The sequence below is a fragment of the Microcaecilia unicolor genome, chromosome 3 (genome assembly GCF_901765095.1).
Source record: "Microcaecilia unicolor chromosome 3, aMicUni1.1, whole genome shotgun sequence".
In the NCBI taxonomy this organism is placed as follows: domain Eukaryota; kingdom Metazoa; phylum Chordata; class Amphibia; order Gymnophiona; family Siphonopidae; genus Microcaecilia; species Microcaecilia unicolor.
Window position 1 is genome coordinate 181,772,002 of NC_044033.1, and position 17,435 is coordinate 181,789,436.

General features: G+C 42.7%; 1 protein-coding gene across 1 annotated transcript in view; it reads left to right on the plus strand.

Annotated features, from left to right (window-relative positions):
• Positions 1-4,258: 4,258 nt before the first annotated feature.
• PTGES3 (prostaglandin E synthase 3) overlaps positions 4,259-17,435 on the plus strand; it is a 61,792-nt gene continuing 48,615 nt past the window's right edge. Inside the window, exons 1-2 of the mRNA XM_030196694.1 lie at positions 4,259-4,651; positions 14,678-14,791. Coding sequence (XP_030052554.1) covers positions 4,650-4,651; positions 14,678-14,791 — 116 coding nt within the window. The 5' untranslated portion in view covers positions 4,259-4,649. The remainder of the gene's footprint in view (positions 4,652-14,677; positions 14,792-17,435) is intronic.

Below are 17,435 nucleotides of genomic sequence, written 5' to 3' on the forward strand. Positions count from 1 at the left end.
TTGCTTACTTTATTTATTTTTTGTCTATTAGATTGTAAGCTCTTTGAGCAGGGACTGTCTTTCTTCTATGTTTGTGCAGCGCTGCGTATGCCTTGAAGCGCTATAGAAATGCTAAATAGTAGTAGTACTAGTAGTAGAACGATGACAGTACTTCTTCGCCTTCGCTCGACCCCTGTCATCGACACTCCTCAGTACCGATGAGGAAGACGTGGAAGCCTCACGTCTCCTCGGGGCCGGGTCTGACGAAGGCCAGTCCCAGGGGGCCTGTATAACAGGAGGCCGCGAGGCAGGTAGAGACCCCACTTGATGCCTCTCTGCTCCCAGCACGAGTTGGTCTCTCAGCAGCCATTACCTTTCTTCCCAACGGCGATGCACCTGTCGACGCCCTCTGTACCGATGTCGAAGGACCGGACTGAGCCCCAAAACGTTTTTCTCGTTGGGCTTCTTGAGACGCTTGAGTCCGTTTCTTCATAAGAAGACACAGACTACAAGCGGCGGGGCTATGGTTGGGCCCAAGGCACTGGATACACCAAGCGTGGGTATCGGTACCTGAGATAGTCCGGTTGCACCGCGTACAACACTTGAAGCCGCTGGGTGTCTTCGATGACATGGAAGGAAAAACGGCTTCGGCGAAATCAAAAGTCGCGATTGTGCCAGTAGAACGAAAAAAGGGCACAAAAGAAAAGGGAAGAACCCGCTCTCTCTCTCGTTGCGGACAAGGAAAAACTGAGGAGGCATGCTCACGCGATGGGCGGGAAGTCGTCCGCGCATGTACGCCAGAAGACTCTGGCAAAACTTTACTTTTTTGCTTGCAAAAAATTTGCCGAGTCTTGGGCCGACGTGGATGTCAACCCACATGACAGAATAAGCAGCCTGCTTGACCGCGGAGAACTACTATTTCACAGATATTGAATAACGAGGGAAGGGCTTCCTTCATGTAGAAGTTCTGGCCAGTGTCAGTCTAATTGTGCCAACATTGTTCTGTTCAGTACACTATTAGCGGCCAAGTTCATACAAAGTTAATTATGTTCAGTCGAAAATAAATCTGTTGGCTCAGGTTGTCTGCTCTGTGAATATTCCACCATTGTTTCATTATTACTATACCATGTATTATATATTATGGGTATGTGCTTTAAACTGATTATTTTGTTTATCCAGAATGCTTGTTGAAGTATAGTATTTATGATACTTAATTGTGCTTTTGGAGGGCAATTTGCTAGCTGTCTGCAGTGGTGCAAAAGCAGTGGGTGCTTGGCTGTAGTTCGTAAAATAGTTTTCAAATGGAAAATACTTTGACAATTGCCCAATGAAGAAGTACTGAATATTCGCAAGAAGTCCCAGCATGCTGCTCAGAGCCGGAAACAAGCAGTGAGGAGTGGTAGCAATCCATTTCTTTGGTTGGTAGGGATCAGCATCCCTGTCAGCAAAGATATACCTAGTGTTCAGATTTATACAGGGGGAGAAAAAGAGGAATGCACTCCCCTCCCACAATTGCAGGTCTGGCTTCACCCAGAGAGGCTGTTGTTAAAAATTTCCCAGCACAGCACTGGCTGTATCTAAATCAAGGACCCAAATTTACTTGTGAAGACATAGGAGACGGCACGGTGGTTGCTTGAGCACCCCCAATATTGAGAAAATTCCTTGCATATGTCTAGGGAGGGGTTATTTCCACTGGGCTTAGCACCCCCAGTAATTTTGAAAAGTTGTCTCCTATGGTCATAATAGAATTCAATTTAAACACATCCCTTTTGGCAAGGTGCCTACAAATGTACCACGATTACTTATTAACAAGGAGAAAACAGGAGAGGTGAGCAAAGGAGATTGGGGTAGGATTGTCGCTGGGATTTATTTCAGCCTCTCAGAGATGTGAATGGGGACCATGTTATCTGTAAGAGATGCTACAATTAGCTGTAACTTTTGTCTAATTCCGGAAACTTCCAAAACAGCCCCTAGGTCAGTCAGTTACAGGTAGTTTATAAGGATGAGTGCAGCCTTCCAACAGTTGGTAAATAAGACAAGTTCTGTACCAGTGGGGGAGAAGGGTTAGCTAAGGTCTTTTACTCCTAATGAAATACAAAGTGGACGGTGTGGGGTTTTTTTTAAAGCTGATATTCAAAACATTTGTCCAGGTAACTTTGAGATACTTGGACAGATCTTTAGATTTGAAAATCCGCACTGACTGGTTACATTGTGTTGGCCACACAACACGTAGACACTGCTGTGGAGGCGGGCAGGCCAGGGACACAGGATTTAGTTGATATTCATCTCTCTTTAGCCAAACCTACCAGGCCATCCAAATAACAGACCTAAAGTTAACATTAGAGTAAAAGAATATCGCGACTCCTTTTATAATTGTAGGCCCTAAGCTGTGGGAATATATAACATAGTAGATGATGGCAGAAAAAAGACCTGCATGGTCCATCCAGTCTGCCCAACTACTACTATTTAACATTACGCAGTGCTGTACAATTTAACAAAGAGAGACAGTCCCTGCTCAAAGAGCTTACAATCTAATAACCCAACAAGATAAACTCATATGTGTATACCTTACCTTGATTTGTACCTGCCTTTTTCAGGGCACAGACCGTACAAGTCTGCCCAGCAGTATTTCCCGCCTCCCAACCACCAGTCCCGCCTCCCATCACCGGCTCTGGCACAGACCGTATAAGTCTGCCCTCCACTATCCTCGCCTCCCAACCACCAACCTCTCTTCCCCCACCTGCTCCGCCACCCAATTTTGGCTAAGCTTCTGAGGATCCATTCCTACTGCACAGGATTCCTTTATGCATATCCCACGCATGTTTGAATTCCATTACCGTTTTCATCTCCACCACCTCCCACGGGAGGGCATTCCAAGCATCCACCACCCTCTCCGTGAAAAAAATACTTCCCGACATCTTTTTTGAGTCTGCCCCCCTTCAATCTCATTTCATGTCCTCTCGTTCTACCGACTTCCCATCTCCGGAGAAGATTTTTTTGCGGATTAATACCTTTCAAGTATTTGAACGTCTGTATCATATCACCCCTGATCCTCCTTTCCTCCAGGCTTACACTAAAATCACTCTTTTCTTACTTTTCAAAGACATTTGAAAACATTTATTTTTCATCAAGCACTAAGACACTAAGGTCCTCCAAGGACTTTCATGAAGTACACCCTCTCCAAAAGCCATTACATGATGTGTTAGCCACAAGTGAGCCTTATTTAGATTTAAATTTGCTCACACCTTCTGGGGAGTAGCCCCCACACTCTGGAATGCATTGTCTGCAAGGCTCTGCTTAACAGAAGACTATCTGTACTTCAGGAAGCAGGTGACACACACTCACTCTCTCGGGCTGCACATACTGCAGCCAGACATGTTTATCCATGCTTACCCTTGCTGAGATGATATTTAACCATCTCTCTGACCTCATGTGCAACTTTCTTCAAATCAGTCACATTACTTTCTAATTCTTCCTACTTTCTTACTCATCTATATGTTACAACTTTACCTTACCCTTCACTACCAATTATAATGTTCTATTATGTATTGTGTAGTCATTGCAAGTAGTACACCATGCTGTACTTTGTATTGTTACTTCAATATCTTTACTGCTGTAACTGCCTATTGCTCATGTTTGATCTATTCTTACTATTCACCGCCTTGAGTGAATTCCTTCAAAAAGGCAGTAAATAAAATAAACCATCACTGATACTCTGCCATAGTGCCATTACTACTTCGCTGTTGTCAAAATGCATTTAACACTCTCCTTACGTGTTCATATCTATCCAAAATGGATAAGAATGTCCAAGCAAGCTTTTAGCGTCGTACTCTTCAGCGTAAATCGTAAATGACGATAAAGACCACTGGTCAGCACGGGTCATGTACACTTCACGGCAGCCTGCACACTCCTATTTGCCTTTACCTGCTCTCATTTACTTTATCCCCACCTATCGCAAACAAAACTACTATTCCTAAAGCGTCACCTAGTAACAAACGGCGGCAGCTAAGAGAATTTAGCGCCGAATCTTTCTTGAACGAACTGGAGAAGAAGAGATTGGAGAAGGAATAATAGCTATAGTGAGGCTAAGGGGAGGACACGCGCCGTGAAACTGGAGAAGTGGGCAGGGCCGGGAACAGTGAGGAGGGGCGTGCCTGAGACAGCCGCAGCCGGGTATATTCTAGAAAATACGTGAAGCTTTGCGGCTACTACCGCTTCAGCTCCGCACCTTCTGAGAGAATTTCGCTGCGTCACCAGCGCGCGATGCATGGTGGGTGCCGCGCAGGCGCAGTGCTCGAGGTGTGCGCGAGCGAGCAGTCGGTCGGTGAGGGGTTGTGGTAGTGGTGGTGGTAGGGAGTAGTGGTCGTGAAAGCGCGCGCAGGAGTTGTCTCGCCGCTCGCGAAGACGAGAGGACGAACGCGGCGGTGTGGGAGCAGCACTAGTGGATAAGTTAATATTCCATCTGTCTTACCTTCGGGATAGGGGCCCTCTGCCTACCCGGCGAGGCCGGAGCTGTAGGACTTAACGGTTGTAAAGACCCTCGAGAACAAAGGCGCGCGTGATAGAGCGAGCGTGTGTTTGTGTGGGTGGGTGAGAGGAAGAGCTGCCGCCGTCACCGAGCAGTGCCTCGCCGACGCCAAGATATATTGACCGATCAGCCCGCCTCCGACATGTAAGTGTGTTCTACGGCCAGAGGTTGTTTGACCATGGGCTGTCTCAGCCTTTTAGCCAGGGTATGAAACTAGGGGAGGAAGGAGAAAATGTCGCTGGGGTCTGTTTCGCTTCGTTGAGAGAGTGAGAGGTTCCGAACACGTGTGAGGCCGGCGCGGCCCATCTCCGGCACCCTCTTCCACTATATGCGCCTTTAATGTCCCAACGCTCTCACCTCAGATACAGTGTACCTTTTTTTAATTATTATTTTTATTTACTCTGCCCTGTTACTTTTCTTATTCTGCCTTCCCATGCATAAGTATCTTGTCGTTGGGTGCCTTTCGCGAACTAAACGTATCTTCTCTTCGCTGCATCTCTTTCGTTATAAAACATTTCTAGTTGTTCACAAAGACTAATCTGTTAACTCATAATTCTACATCCTCCTCCTGCTTGTACCTTGTTGCATTCGCCACTTTAATGACACCTGTATATCCCACATTTTTCTAATCTTTGGTGTACTCTTTTCTTAACATTCTTTAGGGATTTATAGTGGCCTAATCTTTTAGCTTCTTTCTAAAGAAAAATGTGTAAGATACATAATTGTTAGAAACTTGGATGTAAACGGCATTTATTGTAAGTTTGTGTATGGACATTTGGGCTTTTCATATATTCCTTTTATTTTTTATTTGTAGCATTTGTATCCCACATTTTCCCACCAATTTGCAGGCTCAATATATGTGGCTTACATTTGCCGTAATGGCGGTTGCCATTTTCAGGTAACAGAATTACAGATGGTATTACGTTTAGGTATATATACATACATGGAACATAATATATAGAATATATATATAATGTGCATACATACATGGTATAGAAGAGTGTATTATGGTATTGCATGAAGGTTCCTAAGTAATAGATTGGATTGGATTATATATTAGGACTTTGACTATAGAGAGACCCTGTTTGCCATAAGGTTTAAGGTGGTAGTGCTTGATCATTAATAGCATAGAGTTTAAGCAGTCGTGCGATGAAACTTCGGTTTTCTGTAGATCGTGTATAATGTTATTATTTAGTGTTCAAGATGGGTGCTTTTGATATGCCTTCTTGAAAAGATCTGTTTTCAGTGGCTTTCGAAAGATGGTTAGGTCTTGCATTGTTTTTATGGCCTTCGGTAGTGCGTTCCATAGCTGTGTGCATATATATGATTTTGTGGACCAGGGTGCAGACCTTGAACGTAATTCATTCGTTCTTTTAGTGGGAACCAGTGGAGTTTTTCTCTTAGGTGTTTAGCGCTTTCGTATTTCGTTTTCCCATATATGAGTCTGGCTGCTGTGTTTTGGGCGGTTTGAAGCTTCTTGATGATTTGTTCTTTACATCCGGCATAGATGGCGTTACAGTAATCTAGATGATTTAGCACCATGGATTGTACTAGGCTACGGAATCCTTGGTAAGAAAGGTTTAATTCTTTTAAGTTTCCACATTAAGTAGAACATTTTTTTTTGCTGTGTTTTTCGCATGATCTTCAAGTGTGAGATTTCGATCAATTGTGACTCCCAGAATTTTCAGGCTGTCTGAGACCCGAAGTGTGTAGTCTGGGGTGTTTATGGTATTAGGTTTATTTGAGTTGTATTGTGAGGACAGGATGAGACATTGTATTTTTTCTGCGTTTAGCTTTAATTGGAATGCGTCCGCCCATGAGTTCATTATTTGAAGGCTATGTGTGATTTCATTTGTGATTTCGGTTATGTCTTGTTTAAACGGGATGTATATCGTGACATCATCAGCATATATGTAAGGGTTGAGTCCTTGGTTGGATAACGATTTGGTTAGTGGGGTCATCATTAAATTAGAGAGAGTTTGTCAGAGCGGTGTTTCTTGTGGTACTCCACAGTCTATATTGGGAAATCAGGGCAAATGTCATTTTGAATTTGATAATATCTCAATTAAGTTATATATTAGTCTTTGGAACGTCAACAGTTCTCAGGTTTGCCATTTCACTCTCTTGACATAGATCTTCATGCCAGAATTGAAGATGAATCATTAAGAATAGAATTGTCTGAAAGGCCGTTTGTAGGGAAGTTTTGCAAAACATTATTGAGTAGTAAGTTTGATCATGAATGGTATGTGCATATTGATTCCAAAGCAAAACTATCATCATTGTTAAATCTTGTGCTGGATTTTGGCTTCTCCATACACGTTTTTCATGGTTCCAGATGTAGTACAGTTTAATTGGGGATCTGACCCAACTTTCTTCTTTCTGTGCACATGCCCCCGCCCCACCAAAAAATATTTTTTATATGTAATAATATAAGCAGTATGCATATGTAAATGTGTCCACAGTTTCAATAAAAAGACCAAAGCAGTTGCCATACACCAAAAATCCAGATTAAAACTATTGATGCATATGCAATTTAGTACAGATATATTAGTATGACTAGTACGTTTTTTTGTTGATGCTACAGAGAATTATCTTGAATTAAAAAAAAAAAACTAAAAATGTGGTAAAAATAATATTTTTGACTGAGCTTTTACTTAAAAACTACTTCAGTGTGAAGAACAGCAATTAAATTGGCATTGACCTGTAACCTCAAGGCTTACACATCTTTGCTTTGATTGCCCTTATATTGTGGTTTGATTTAGTTTTATACCACAATTTCTAATTTGTTTTAAAAATGGCTATAGGTAGTTAATATGCAACTAAACTAGATTTTGGCAATACAAATTCTGAACTATCCAGAGCTGGAAATGGCAGGTGCACTAGTAATTCTAATGTTGCTTTTTCCATAGAAATCAATAAATTCCATAGCATTATATCAGACCAGTCCATACCAATGGGTTGTGTCTATCTACCTGTGGATGGAGACATAGAATGAAAATAGTTCCCAAGTGTTTTGCTCCTTAAGGGTATTTTGCTTCATAGAATGTTCAGTGTTTCTGTTGTGGTGAATGATTTGTTTGGCTGAGGTTCTGTCATTTTGTAACGTATCTCCTCTTTATTTAAGCAAAAAAAAAAAAATATATATATATATATATTTTTTTTTTTTTTTAAATTAGGACTGTACATTGATTACAAGTTTTAATTGCATGATTAACATGATTAATCAGATGATCCAAATAGGCACCATCCCCCTTCCTGGGCATCATCTCCTCCTTTCCCTTCCTCTCCCCTCCACTTCATGTGCACCATCTCCTCCTTTCCCTCCATTTATGATCACCATTGTTTCCATTCTCTTTCCTTCCCTCCCATTCCCTTTCTTTGATCCTTCCATCATCTTTCCATTCCCGTTGCAGCTCCTTGTAACTCTGGGCAAGTCACTTAACCCTCCATTGCCCCAGGTACAAATAAGTACTTATATATACTGTATAAAACCACTTTGAATGTAGTTACAAAAACCACAGAAATGCGGTATATCAAGTCCCGTTTCCCTTCTCCTTCCCTTTCCTTACCAGGGCATCTCTTCCCTCTTTCTTCTAGCCTTCCCCCCATTTGCATCTTTTTGTCTTTTTTCCTGCTTCCTCTTTCTCCCACGGCCCCCATTGTGGTCCGCATCTTTCTCTGTCTTCCTTTGTTCTGCTTCCTCTTTCTCCCATGGCCCCCGTCATGGTCTGCATATTTCTGTCTCTTTATTTCTGCTTTCTCTTTCTCCTGTGCCCCCTGCCGCTACCATGGTCTGTATCTTTGTCTTACCTCTTCTGGCATGGCACTCTAGCGGCCCCCCTCTGTCTCCTCCTCCCTGCTTCTCACCTGGCCTGAATCGTGTCTCTGTAACAGGAAGTTCTGAGGTGGAACTTCCTGTTAGACGCTTCGGACAGGATGAGAAGCAGCACTTTTTTCACTGCAGCGGTGAGGTGCCGGGGAAAGGTAAGAAGAGTTGCTGGCTAGTGGGGGAAGGATGATGGTGTTAACACAAGTTATACATTGAATGTGTTAATTGCGTTAACGCATTAAATGTACAGCCCTAATTTTTATTAAAGATTTTGAAAAAAATATTCAGTATTTGTCTCCTGAGCGGATAGAAAATAAGCTAACTTGACCTGGTTTCTAGCTAATTTCAGTTGAGCTTTAACTACACTTTTGGAGGTTTGTGCTCCAGAGCCAGTTTTATGCTAAGTCTCAGTTGGCTTATTCTCCTGAACCAGCTTCTCAGTTATGCCTCAGTCAAGATTAGGGTGCTCTCCTGAGCATGTTCTTGACCCAGTTCAATATCTGGGTTTCAGTTGTTGGGGTGCCTTCAGCTTCTGTTTAAAAAAAAGAAAAAAAAGCAGTTATTCTGTGGAGCAGAATAATTCAGGTCTCTGAAATCCCTACCACTCATTCCCCCCCAAGCATCAATGTCTCATTTGGAAGTTAGCCTTTATTTGTTGAGCCTGTTCTGATTTATTTCAGAGTGCTAGTGTTGTCTGTTTGTTCATTTTTAAACACACACAATTATCTGGCTTGTTTATTCCTCACAGCAAGCACTCTTCCCAGCTCAGCTGCATGAGTTACTGGCAGAAATTATTGTTCTTCCGGTTTCTTTAAGCAGTTAATATAATATAGCATAGTTGTGTACATAGTTATATACAGGTGGGTACAGTAGATTTGGAGGGCTCATTATACAATATAAGGGGGTTTAACGGTAAGATGTGTACCTGGGACCTTTTATGTGATGTCCACTGCAGTGTCCCCTAGGGTGCCCTGCTGAGATTTCTGGCGCGCCAGTGGACTAAAAATTTTGGCCCCTCGTACATTCCAGTGGCTTGTTTTTGTGCATTTTTTCCCTTTTTGGACCATTGTCAAAAAAAAAAAGATTAATAGAGCACAAAAACATCTAGCAAATGGCTATTTTCAAAACAAAATGATAGCGATTTTTGAACTAGAACAACATCTGTTTGCCATTAGAGTTTTGGACATTTTCAGCAAAATGTCCAAAATCAGATTTAGACATCATTTCAAAAATGTCCCTTATGTGGATGACTAGCTTTTTGTTTATAGGTGCTGCTTTAAACTTTGTCAGTTTTTCCTGCCAGATGTCTTTTTCAGCTGTTTTTTTGTTTTTCTTCCAAATTATGTTTCCTGATTATCCTAGCTGTATGATTCTCACGCAAATCTGGACATTTATTTATTTATTTGTTACATTTGTACCCTGCACTTTCCCACTCATAGCAAGTTTAGTGCGGCTTACATAATAAAAGTGTAGAGAAAAACAGGTAAATCTTAGCAGTAATGGAGATGCAGAATAATGGAGGTGTGTGGATAGGTAATATTATTAATGATAGTAATATTATTAAGAGCTAGTTTTAGGCTAGAAAGAGATAATCAGAGAAAAGGTCGGGGTAAGTATTGGGAAAATTGGAGGAGGTGTGATATGAGTTATAGCTGCTGTTGCAGGAAATCTCTTATCTCTTTTCTCTGTTTGTTTGTTTGTTTGTTTGTTTTTTGTTGTTGTTACATTTGTACCCCGTGCTTTCCCACTCATGGCAGGCTCAATGTTGGGGGGGGCAAGAGGTAGTGCACATTAAGTGCCTTTCCCTTTTATTCTTTGTCAAGTGTGGATCCCGAGGTCAGATAATTGCTGATCTTGAGAGCTGTATTTGTGAATATGCTGGAGCATTCTTCTTGCTGTTCATTTATAAGTCTGTACTCATATCAACTGTGTGTTGGTCCTTATAACATAGTAGATGACAGCAGAAAAAGACCTGCATGGTCCATCCAGTCTGGCCAACAAGATAAACTCATATGTCCTACTTTTTGTGTATACCTTGATTTGTACCTGGCCTCTTCCGGACACAGACCGTATAAGTCTGCCCAGCACTATCCCCACCTCCCAACCACCAGTCCCGCCTCCCACCACTGGCTCTGGCACAGACTGTATAAGTTTGCCCAGCACTATTCCCACCTTCCACCACCAGTTGATGCCTTCTCTGCATCAAAACTTAACAGAGAAGGTATCGCCAGTCTCTCCACCTGTTCCATCAAGGCAAGAAGCATCTTCATTTTTTGTAATAGTATGGCCCCATACAAATCCCACTTGTGAATCTGCCATCAAGGATGGTAACACTTCTGCCAGGAAGTTTGTCAAGGTTTTTGCAAATAGCTTAGCATCCACATGCAGGAATGGGGCAGTACGAAGTAGTCTTAAGTGGGGTCCTTCTTATGTTTCAAAGCAAGCATAACACATTTAAAAGTGATATTATTATTCTTCACGTCGTAAGATCTCCTATTATATGTCTCTGCTGGAGATTAGATTGCTTATCTTGGCCTACGACCTTGGCTGTATTCCCCACAATAATCTATTCTCTGTTTTCTGAGATTAAATTATCTATAGTTTACCCGAGAAAATCTGTTTTAGCAAGGGAAAAAGTATCCTTTTTTTCTTTTTCCTGTCCTAGAGACATTACGTACAAAAAATAAATCTTCTGAACTGAGTTGTTTAACTATGCATAGAGCTATCCCAGTCACCTTTGTGTGTGTGTGAGTGTGGTTTTTGTTGTTCTTTTAAAGGTAAAGGCAAGGGATGAAAGGGAGGGAGATATTAGATAAGGGGTTAACCGCGATACAACTACAAGTTATTATTCTTGGAATGTGCAGATAGCGGGTAATGTTCATTGTTGTTTATTCTATTCTGATACAAGGATTATGTTAAAGACAGTATTAAGGGGGGGAAGGGGGGAATTGGGAAGGAAATTGTAAATCAAATTTGATGATAATGACCGCGGATGGGTGTACATATGACTGACAAAGTTTAAATTGTTATGTACTTAATCAAATGATTGTGATAATCTGTGGCATCATCAATAAAAACTTTGAAACATAAAAAAAAAAAAAAAAGGTAAAGGCAATTTCTTTTTGTTCTGTTTACATTTCCTATCTGGCCAGAGCTGTACAATTCAGTTGTTGGCTATGTTCTACCAAATTAGATGAGCACAATCTGCTTCAACATGAGATACTCATCTGGCTTACCAGATTCAGCATGGTAGCAATATTTTTTGGTCATGGAAATAAAAGTCAAAGAAGTTTTGTATCCAGTGATGAATCAGAGCTGGCTCAGTTGTCCAATCTCACAGTTCTTCCATTCAGCTGTGTTGCACTTGCACATGTAGTGCACAGCTCTTCCTATATCTTTGAATGGCTGTGTTGGCATTGTCGTGCAGCTTGGTAAACGGGGGGTAGATGTTTACATGGTTACAGAGATAACATGGACATTGTGGTAATTCTGTAAATTTGGAAACTCTTAAATGAGCAAGTTCATACACCAGTTGGTTGGAACTATACGTTTTTTTGTTTGTTTTTCTTTTTTGTGATTGAGCTAATGAATATATGCACAAAGTTAAATGCTCATTCATTTGTCAGTAGTTTAGACCATGTAGTCCCCAGCTTTTTTTTTTATTTTTAAAGGAGGCTCTTCATCATACTGCTGCAGAACATGGCATATACCCTAATTTTTGCTTAGTTCACTGACTTAAAGCATTGGTTTTGGAGGCCCCAGCTGCTTTGAAGGCAAAATTAAGTGATCAAATAGATGCCATGAATCCTGGGAGTCCTATCATTGAATTACTTTTTTTTTTCCACCTGGCAGTGCTTTTCGGCCTCTACCGACTTATTGAGCTGAGGCTGTGCAGCGAATCTGCATTTGGTTTTGTATCTCTATATCCACCAGGATTCTTCCTACAACCATTAAATGTTCAAGTACCACAGAGAGAGTTTCTAGTTATGCCTCTGACCTGTGGAATAAAGCTGAGATAAAGTTTGGGCTATCTTGCTTTTGAGAAGGCTTCTAAATCTTCAGGAAGCCTTTTTGATAAAATATATTAGGAGTGTTTTACCTGTTTTATTTCATTTTTTTTCTCTATTTTAACATAAATAGCATACTGTATTTGCTTTTATTTAATATTGGTCACCTGGATAATTTTTTGGGGCAACAGTTTTATCTATTGATGATATCACTATCATATGATGAAAAATACTTTTTGTAAGTAGACTAGCTATTTTAAAGATGGTTTTGTATGATTATTTGAAACAAAGTCTAGGCAGATAAAGACCATATGACCTATTTGCTCTGCCCATCTGTTCATCTATTCTCCCTATCCGTCCTTAAAGAGATCTATGTACTTGTCCCAAGCTTTCTTGATTCAGGTCCTGTTTTCATCTACACCACTTCCACTGGGAGGCCTTTCCACAAATTTGCCACACTTTCCGTGAAATATTTCCTGAGGTTACTTCTGAGTCTGTTCCTTTTCACCTTTATCTTAAGCCCCCTTTTTATAGAACTTGCTTTCAATTGAAAGACTTGCCTCCTGCACATTTATGCCACATAGGTATTTAAAGGTCTCTCTCATATCTCCCTCCCACCTTTCTTACAAAGTATACATATTGAGATATTTGTTTGTCCCCATACACTTTATGACTAAGACCACTGACCATTTTAGTAGCCACCCTCTGGACCAACTCTGTCCTTTTATCTTTTTGAAGGCGTGGTCTCCAGATTTGTGCACAATATTCTAAATGAGGTATCACCAGAGTCTTCACCTGGCCATTCCTCTCCCCTTGCACCCAAGCTTGTTCTAGCTTTTGCCTTCGTCTTTTCTACATGTTTAGTCACCTTAAGGTCATCACATATGATAACACCCAATTCCTGCTCCTCTTTCGTGTGCAAAAGTTCTTCACCCACTAAAACTGTACCGTTTCCTTGGGTTTTTGCAGCCCAAATGCATGACCCTTCATTTTTTAGCATTAAATGTAAGCTGCCAAATTCTGGGCCAGTTCTCTAGCTTTGCTATCATGTTATCCACACCATCGGGGTTGTCTACCCTGTTGCAGATTTTGTTATCATCCACAAAGAGGCAAACCTTACTAGATAGCCCTTCAGCAATATTTCTTACAAAAAATGTTGAAGAACCAACCCAAGAACTGAAACTTGTGGCGTCTCTGGTAACATTCTGTTCCTCAGAATGAACTTCATTTACCACTACCCTCTGTTGGCCTTCCACTCAGCCAGTTCCTAACCCAGTCATTCACTTTAGGGCCCGTACCAAAAGCTCTCAGTTTTAGTTGTCTGTGCAGAACCGTGTCAAAGGCTTTGTTAAAATCTAAATACACCACATCTAGCGCTCTTCCTCAATCCAATTCTCTGGTCAACTAGTCAAAGAAATTAATCAGATTTGTCTGACAAGACCTTCCTCTAGTGAAACCATGTTGTCTCTGTTCTAAAAGCGTTTTAATTAATTTACACAAAAGTCAGACTTAACAGTCTGTAGTCCCAATCTCCTGTACTACATCTGCTCTTCTCCAGTCCTTTGGGGCCACTCTCTACTCTAGAGAAGCACTGAAAAGGTCAGCCAACGGAGCTGCTAGATTAGAACTTCCCTAAGTTACTTCAGTACCCTTAGTTGTATGCCATCCGGCCCCACTGTTTTGTCCACATTTAGCCAGCTCCTCATGAGCACAGACCTCTGAAAATCGTTCAGGGACTACCACACCTCCATTCCTATTTGTGTTTGCCTTCTGTATTCCTGATCCTGGCCCTTCAGCTGTGAACACAGAACAGAAATATTTGTTAAGCAATTCTGCTGTATCTTTATCAGCTTTTACATATTCCTCTCCTTTGCTTTTGTCTCTCTGTGTCACTTTTGTACTCCCTCCTATCATTAACCTATCTAAAGAAGTCCTCCTATTTTACCATGTTGGCTATTTTTTCCATTTGCATCTTTGCTTTCCTGACTGCTCTATCAGCTTCTCTTAGCTTTTCCAGATGTAGTCACCTGTCTTCCTCTTTCTGTGATCGCTTGTAGTTTTGTAAAGGCTGACCTCTTTTTACTTCTTTTCAGCTATTGAGAACAAAAGCAGTCCTCCTTTTCCACTTTCCTTACAAAAACAATTTCAAACAGTTATTTAAAGGAAACCTTCTTATATGAGATTCTAACATAGAGAAACAGGTGAATCTGTCTTGGTTCAGGAGGAGCCGGGTATGTGTGGTGAAACACTAAAGCTTACATATTAATATATCCTTATTCAGGAATCCCTATTATGTCTTATTCAATCTAGTTGTTTTTACTGTTGTGTTTCTAGGCAGCCAGCATCTGCGAAGTGGTATGACCGAAGGGACTATGTCTTCATTGAGTTCTGTGTTGAAGACAGTAGAGACGTTAAAATAGATTTTGAAAAATCCAAACTTATTTTCAGGTAAACTTCCAAATACTGCATTGTATGTTCAGATCTGACCAATTAAATGCAACATATCCATTTTGAGTTCCCTGTTTTCTGTGCTGTTAGGACCAGTAGGCAGAGGATGTCAGATTGTGAGGGTTAAATCCCTGTTACTTTGTGTTCATGGTAAGCTACATTACTGGAGTCAACCTACTAGAATTAAATATAATTGAAGGTCATTAATTACCTGTTGTCAACCATAAGTGTTTTTACATGCACTATACAAATGTGTGTAGTCTGTTTTACTGATTATAAAAAGGTTGACATTTCATGCAGTTAATACAATTAAAGTTTAAGCAATCACTTGTAGGTTTTTGTGGAAATTCAGGGGCATGTGTAGTAATTGTTTACAGAAAATAGCATTCTCCTGTTTTAGCAGGTAAGTAATTACCTTTCCTTGTCATCAAGCAGATGAAGCCATTACGTATGGGTTATGTCCATCAACCAGCAGGGGAGATAGAGAGCACTCAAACTCTCACAGTGCCCTCTTGGCCAGCTAGCTCCACTGCCTCTTCAGTATTCTCTATCTCCCCTACCAGGGTGGCTGCAGCTTGTTCGAGCTCCAGAAAAATCTGCCGGGAGGTGGTTCCTGGCTTGCCAGTTGTTAAACAGGGTGTTGGAGGCTATAGCAGCCTCACTTTAAAGGCACATAGGTTAGCCCTTTCCCTGCCTTACCCATACCTCTGTGGATGTGGACATATTGCCTTGCTTTCCCTGTCCTTACCCACCAACAGTGGATGCAGGCATATAGGTTCGCCCTTTCCCTGCCTTTCCCACTCATCTGAGCTTCCGGAGTCTTCAATACCTCTGCTTTCCTCACAGCTTAAAAAAAAAAAAAAAAAAGTCGCGTCGCATTTTTAAACGCAGAGACGCTGGAACAGAGGTTTTTGACCTGATTTTCAGCAGGATTGTAGTTGTACACTAGATCCTTTGAGGTAAGTGTTTTCCAACTCCTCCGGGGTGGGCCCGTGATCGGAGGGATTTTGGCGCGAAACCGCCATCTTGGATTTTACCGCCGTTTTTCGGCGATGGCTGCGGACAATGTAAAGCGCTGTTCCACTTGTGGCAAGCGCAAATCAGCAGCAGGGCTCTGTAAATCGTGCTGTACTGACGTAGGAGCCGGCCCGAGCATGGCGAGCGATGTTTCTTCCCGCTCTGAGCTGGCAGCGGGCGCCATTTTGCTTACACCACATGGCGCGGCCTCCGTGGACACAGAGAGACCTGAGCCGGGTGGGGCACCTCGAGATGAGGTTATTTCAGGAGTGGCTAGCACCGGACAGGATTTGGGTGCCCAGGGTGATATTTTCTCCCCGGATTTTGTGCTTTTGCTGCATAAAGCATACATGATGAAAAGAGCCCTTCCTCAAGGGTCGCCTGAGGCTCCTCTGATTGCCCCCCCGATGGATTCTGGCCTGGGACTGCCCAGTGAGGCTTTTTTTCCCGGATGCTTGGCCTAAAGATAAGCGCAGAAGGGTTAATTCCCCTTCAGATTGTGGTGCACCTCCCCCCCGTGGTCGGGGTGTGAGGATTCGGAGAACTCTGACAGACGTTCTTGGTCTGAGGAACCAGAGTCAGGTGCGGATTTACCACAGGATCTGGATGATCCCTCCGCGGTGAGGATTTTCCACCGTGATGAGCTGCCAGCGCTTATTTCAGATACCCTGCAGGCCCTCTCGATTGAAGATCCTGACAGTGGCATGGCCTCCTCGGGTAATCCCAGGATGGCTAGTACCAAGAAAGCTACTCGGGCCTTCCCTTTGCATGACTCCATCCTAGAGCTTGTTTCGGCTCAGTGGGCTGACCCCGAGGGACCTTTGAGAGTTTCCAGGGCTATGAGGCAGTTATACCCTCTGCGTGAGGGACATATGGCTTGTTTTCAGATGCCTACAGTGGATGCCCTAGTCACTGCGGTGACAGAGAACTACCCTCCCTGTTGAAGGAGGTGTTGCCCTGAAGGATGCTCAAGACCGTAGGCTGGAAACAGCATTGAAACGGTCCTTTGAAATTGCAGGTCTCACTGTTCGGGCGTCTGCATGCAGCTGTTATGCTGTTAGAGCCTGCCTAGCTTGGCTGCAACAGGCAGTGGCTCAGCCCGGAGATGGAGCGGTGGCCTTGTCCTTTCTGGCTGATGCCCTTTATGACCTTGTCAGAGCTTCGGCTAAACAAATGGCAGTAGCAGTGGCGGCTCGCCGCCGTCTGTGGCTACGACACTGGGCAGCGGACATGGCCTCTAAGCAAAGGTTGGTGAAGTTGCCTTTTCAAGGACTTCTCCTATTTGATGAGGAGTTGGAAAAAATTGTGAAAGGCCTGGGTGATCCAAAACCCCAGTGCTTGCCCGAAGATAGGCAGAGGCCTTCCTCTAAGGGCCAGGCGGTCCACTGCTCGTACAGTCCTCGCTTCCATGAAGCTAGAAGGTACCGCCCGGGGCATTCTGCTAGGTTCACTTCACGTGCCCGTGGTCAGCAGAGGAACTCCTTTCGCTCGGACAAGCGTCCCGCAGCCGGTGGCTCAAGACCAGGAGTTCAGGGGCGACACTCTCAATGATGGTGCGCCGGCCCTCTCTTCGATGCCTGTCATCGGAGCACGGTTTTCCCTCTTTGTCGAGGAGTGGGCCAAGATT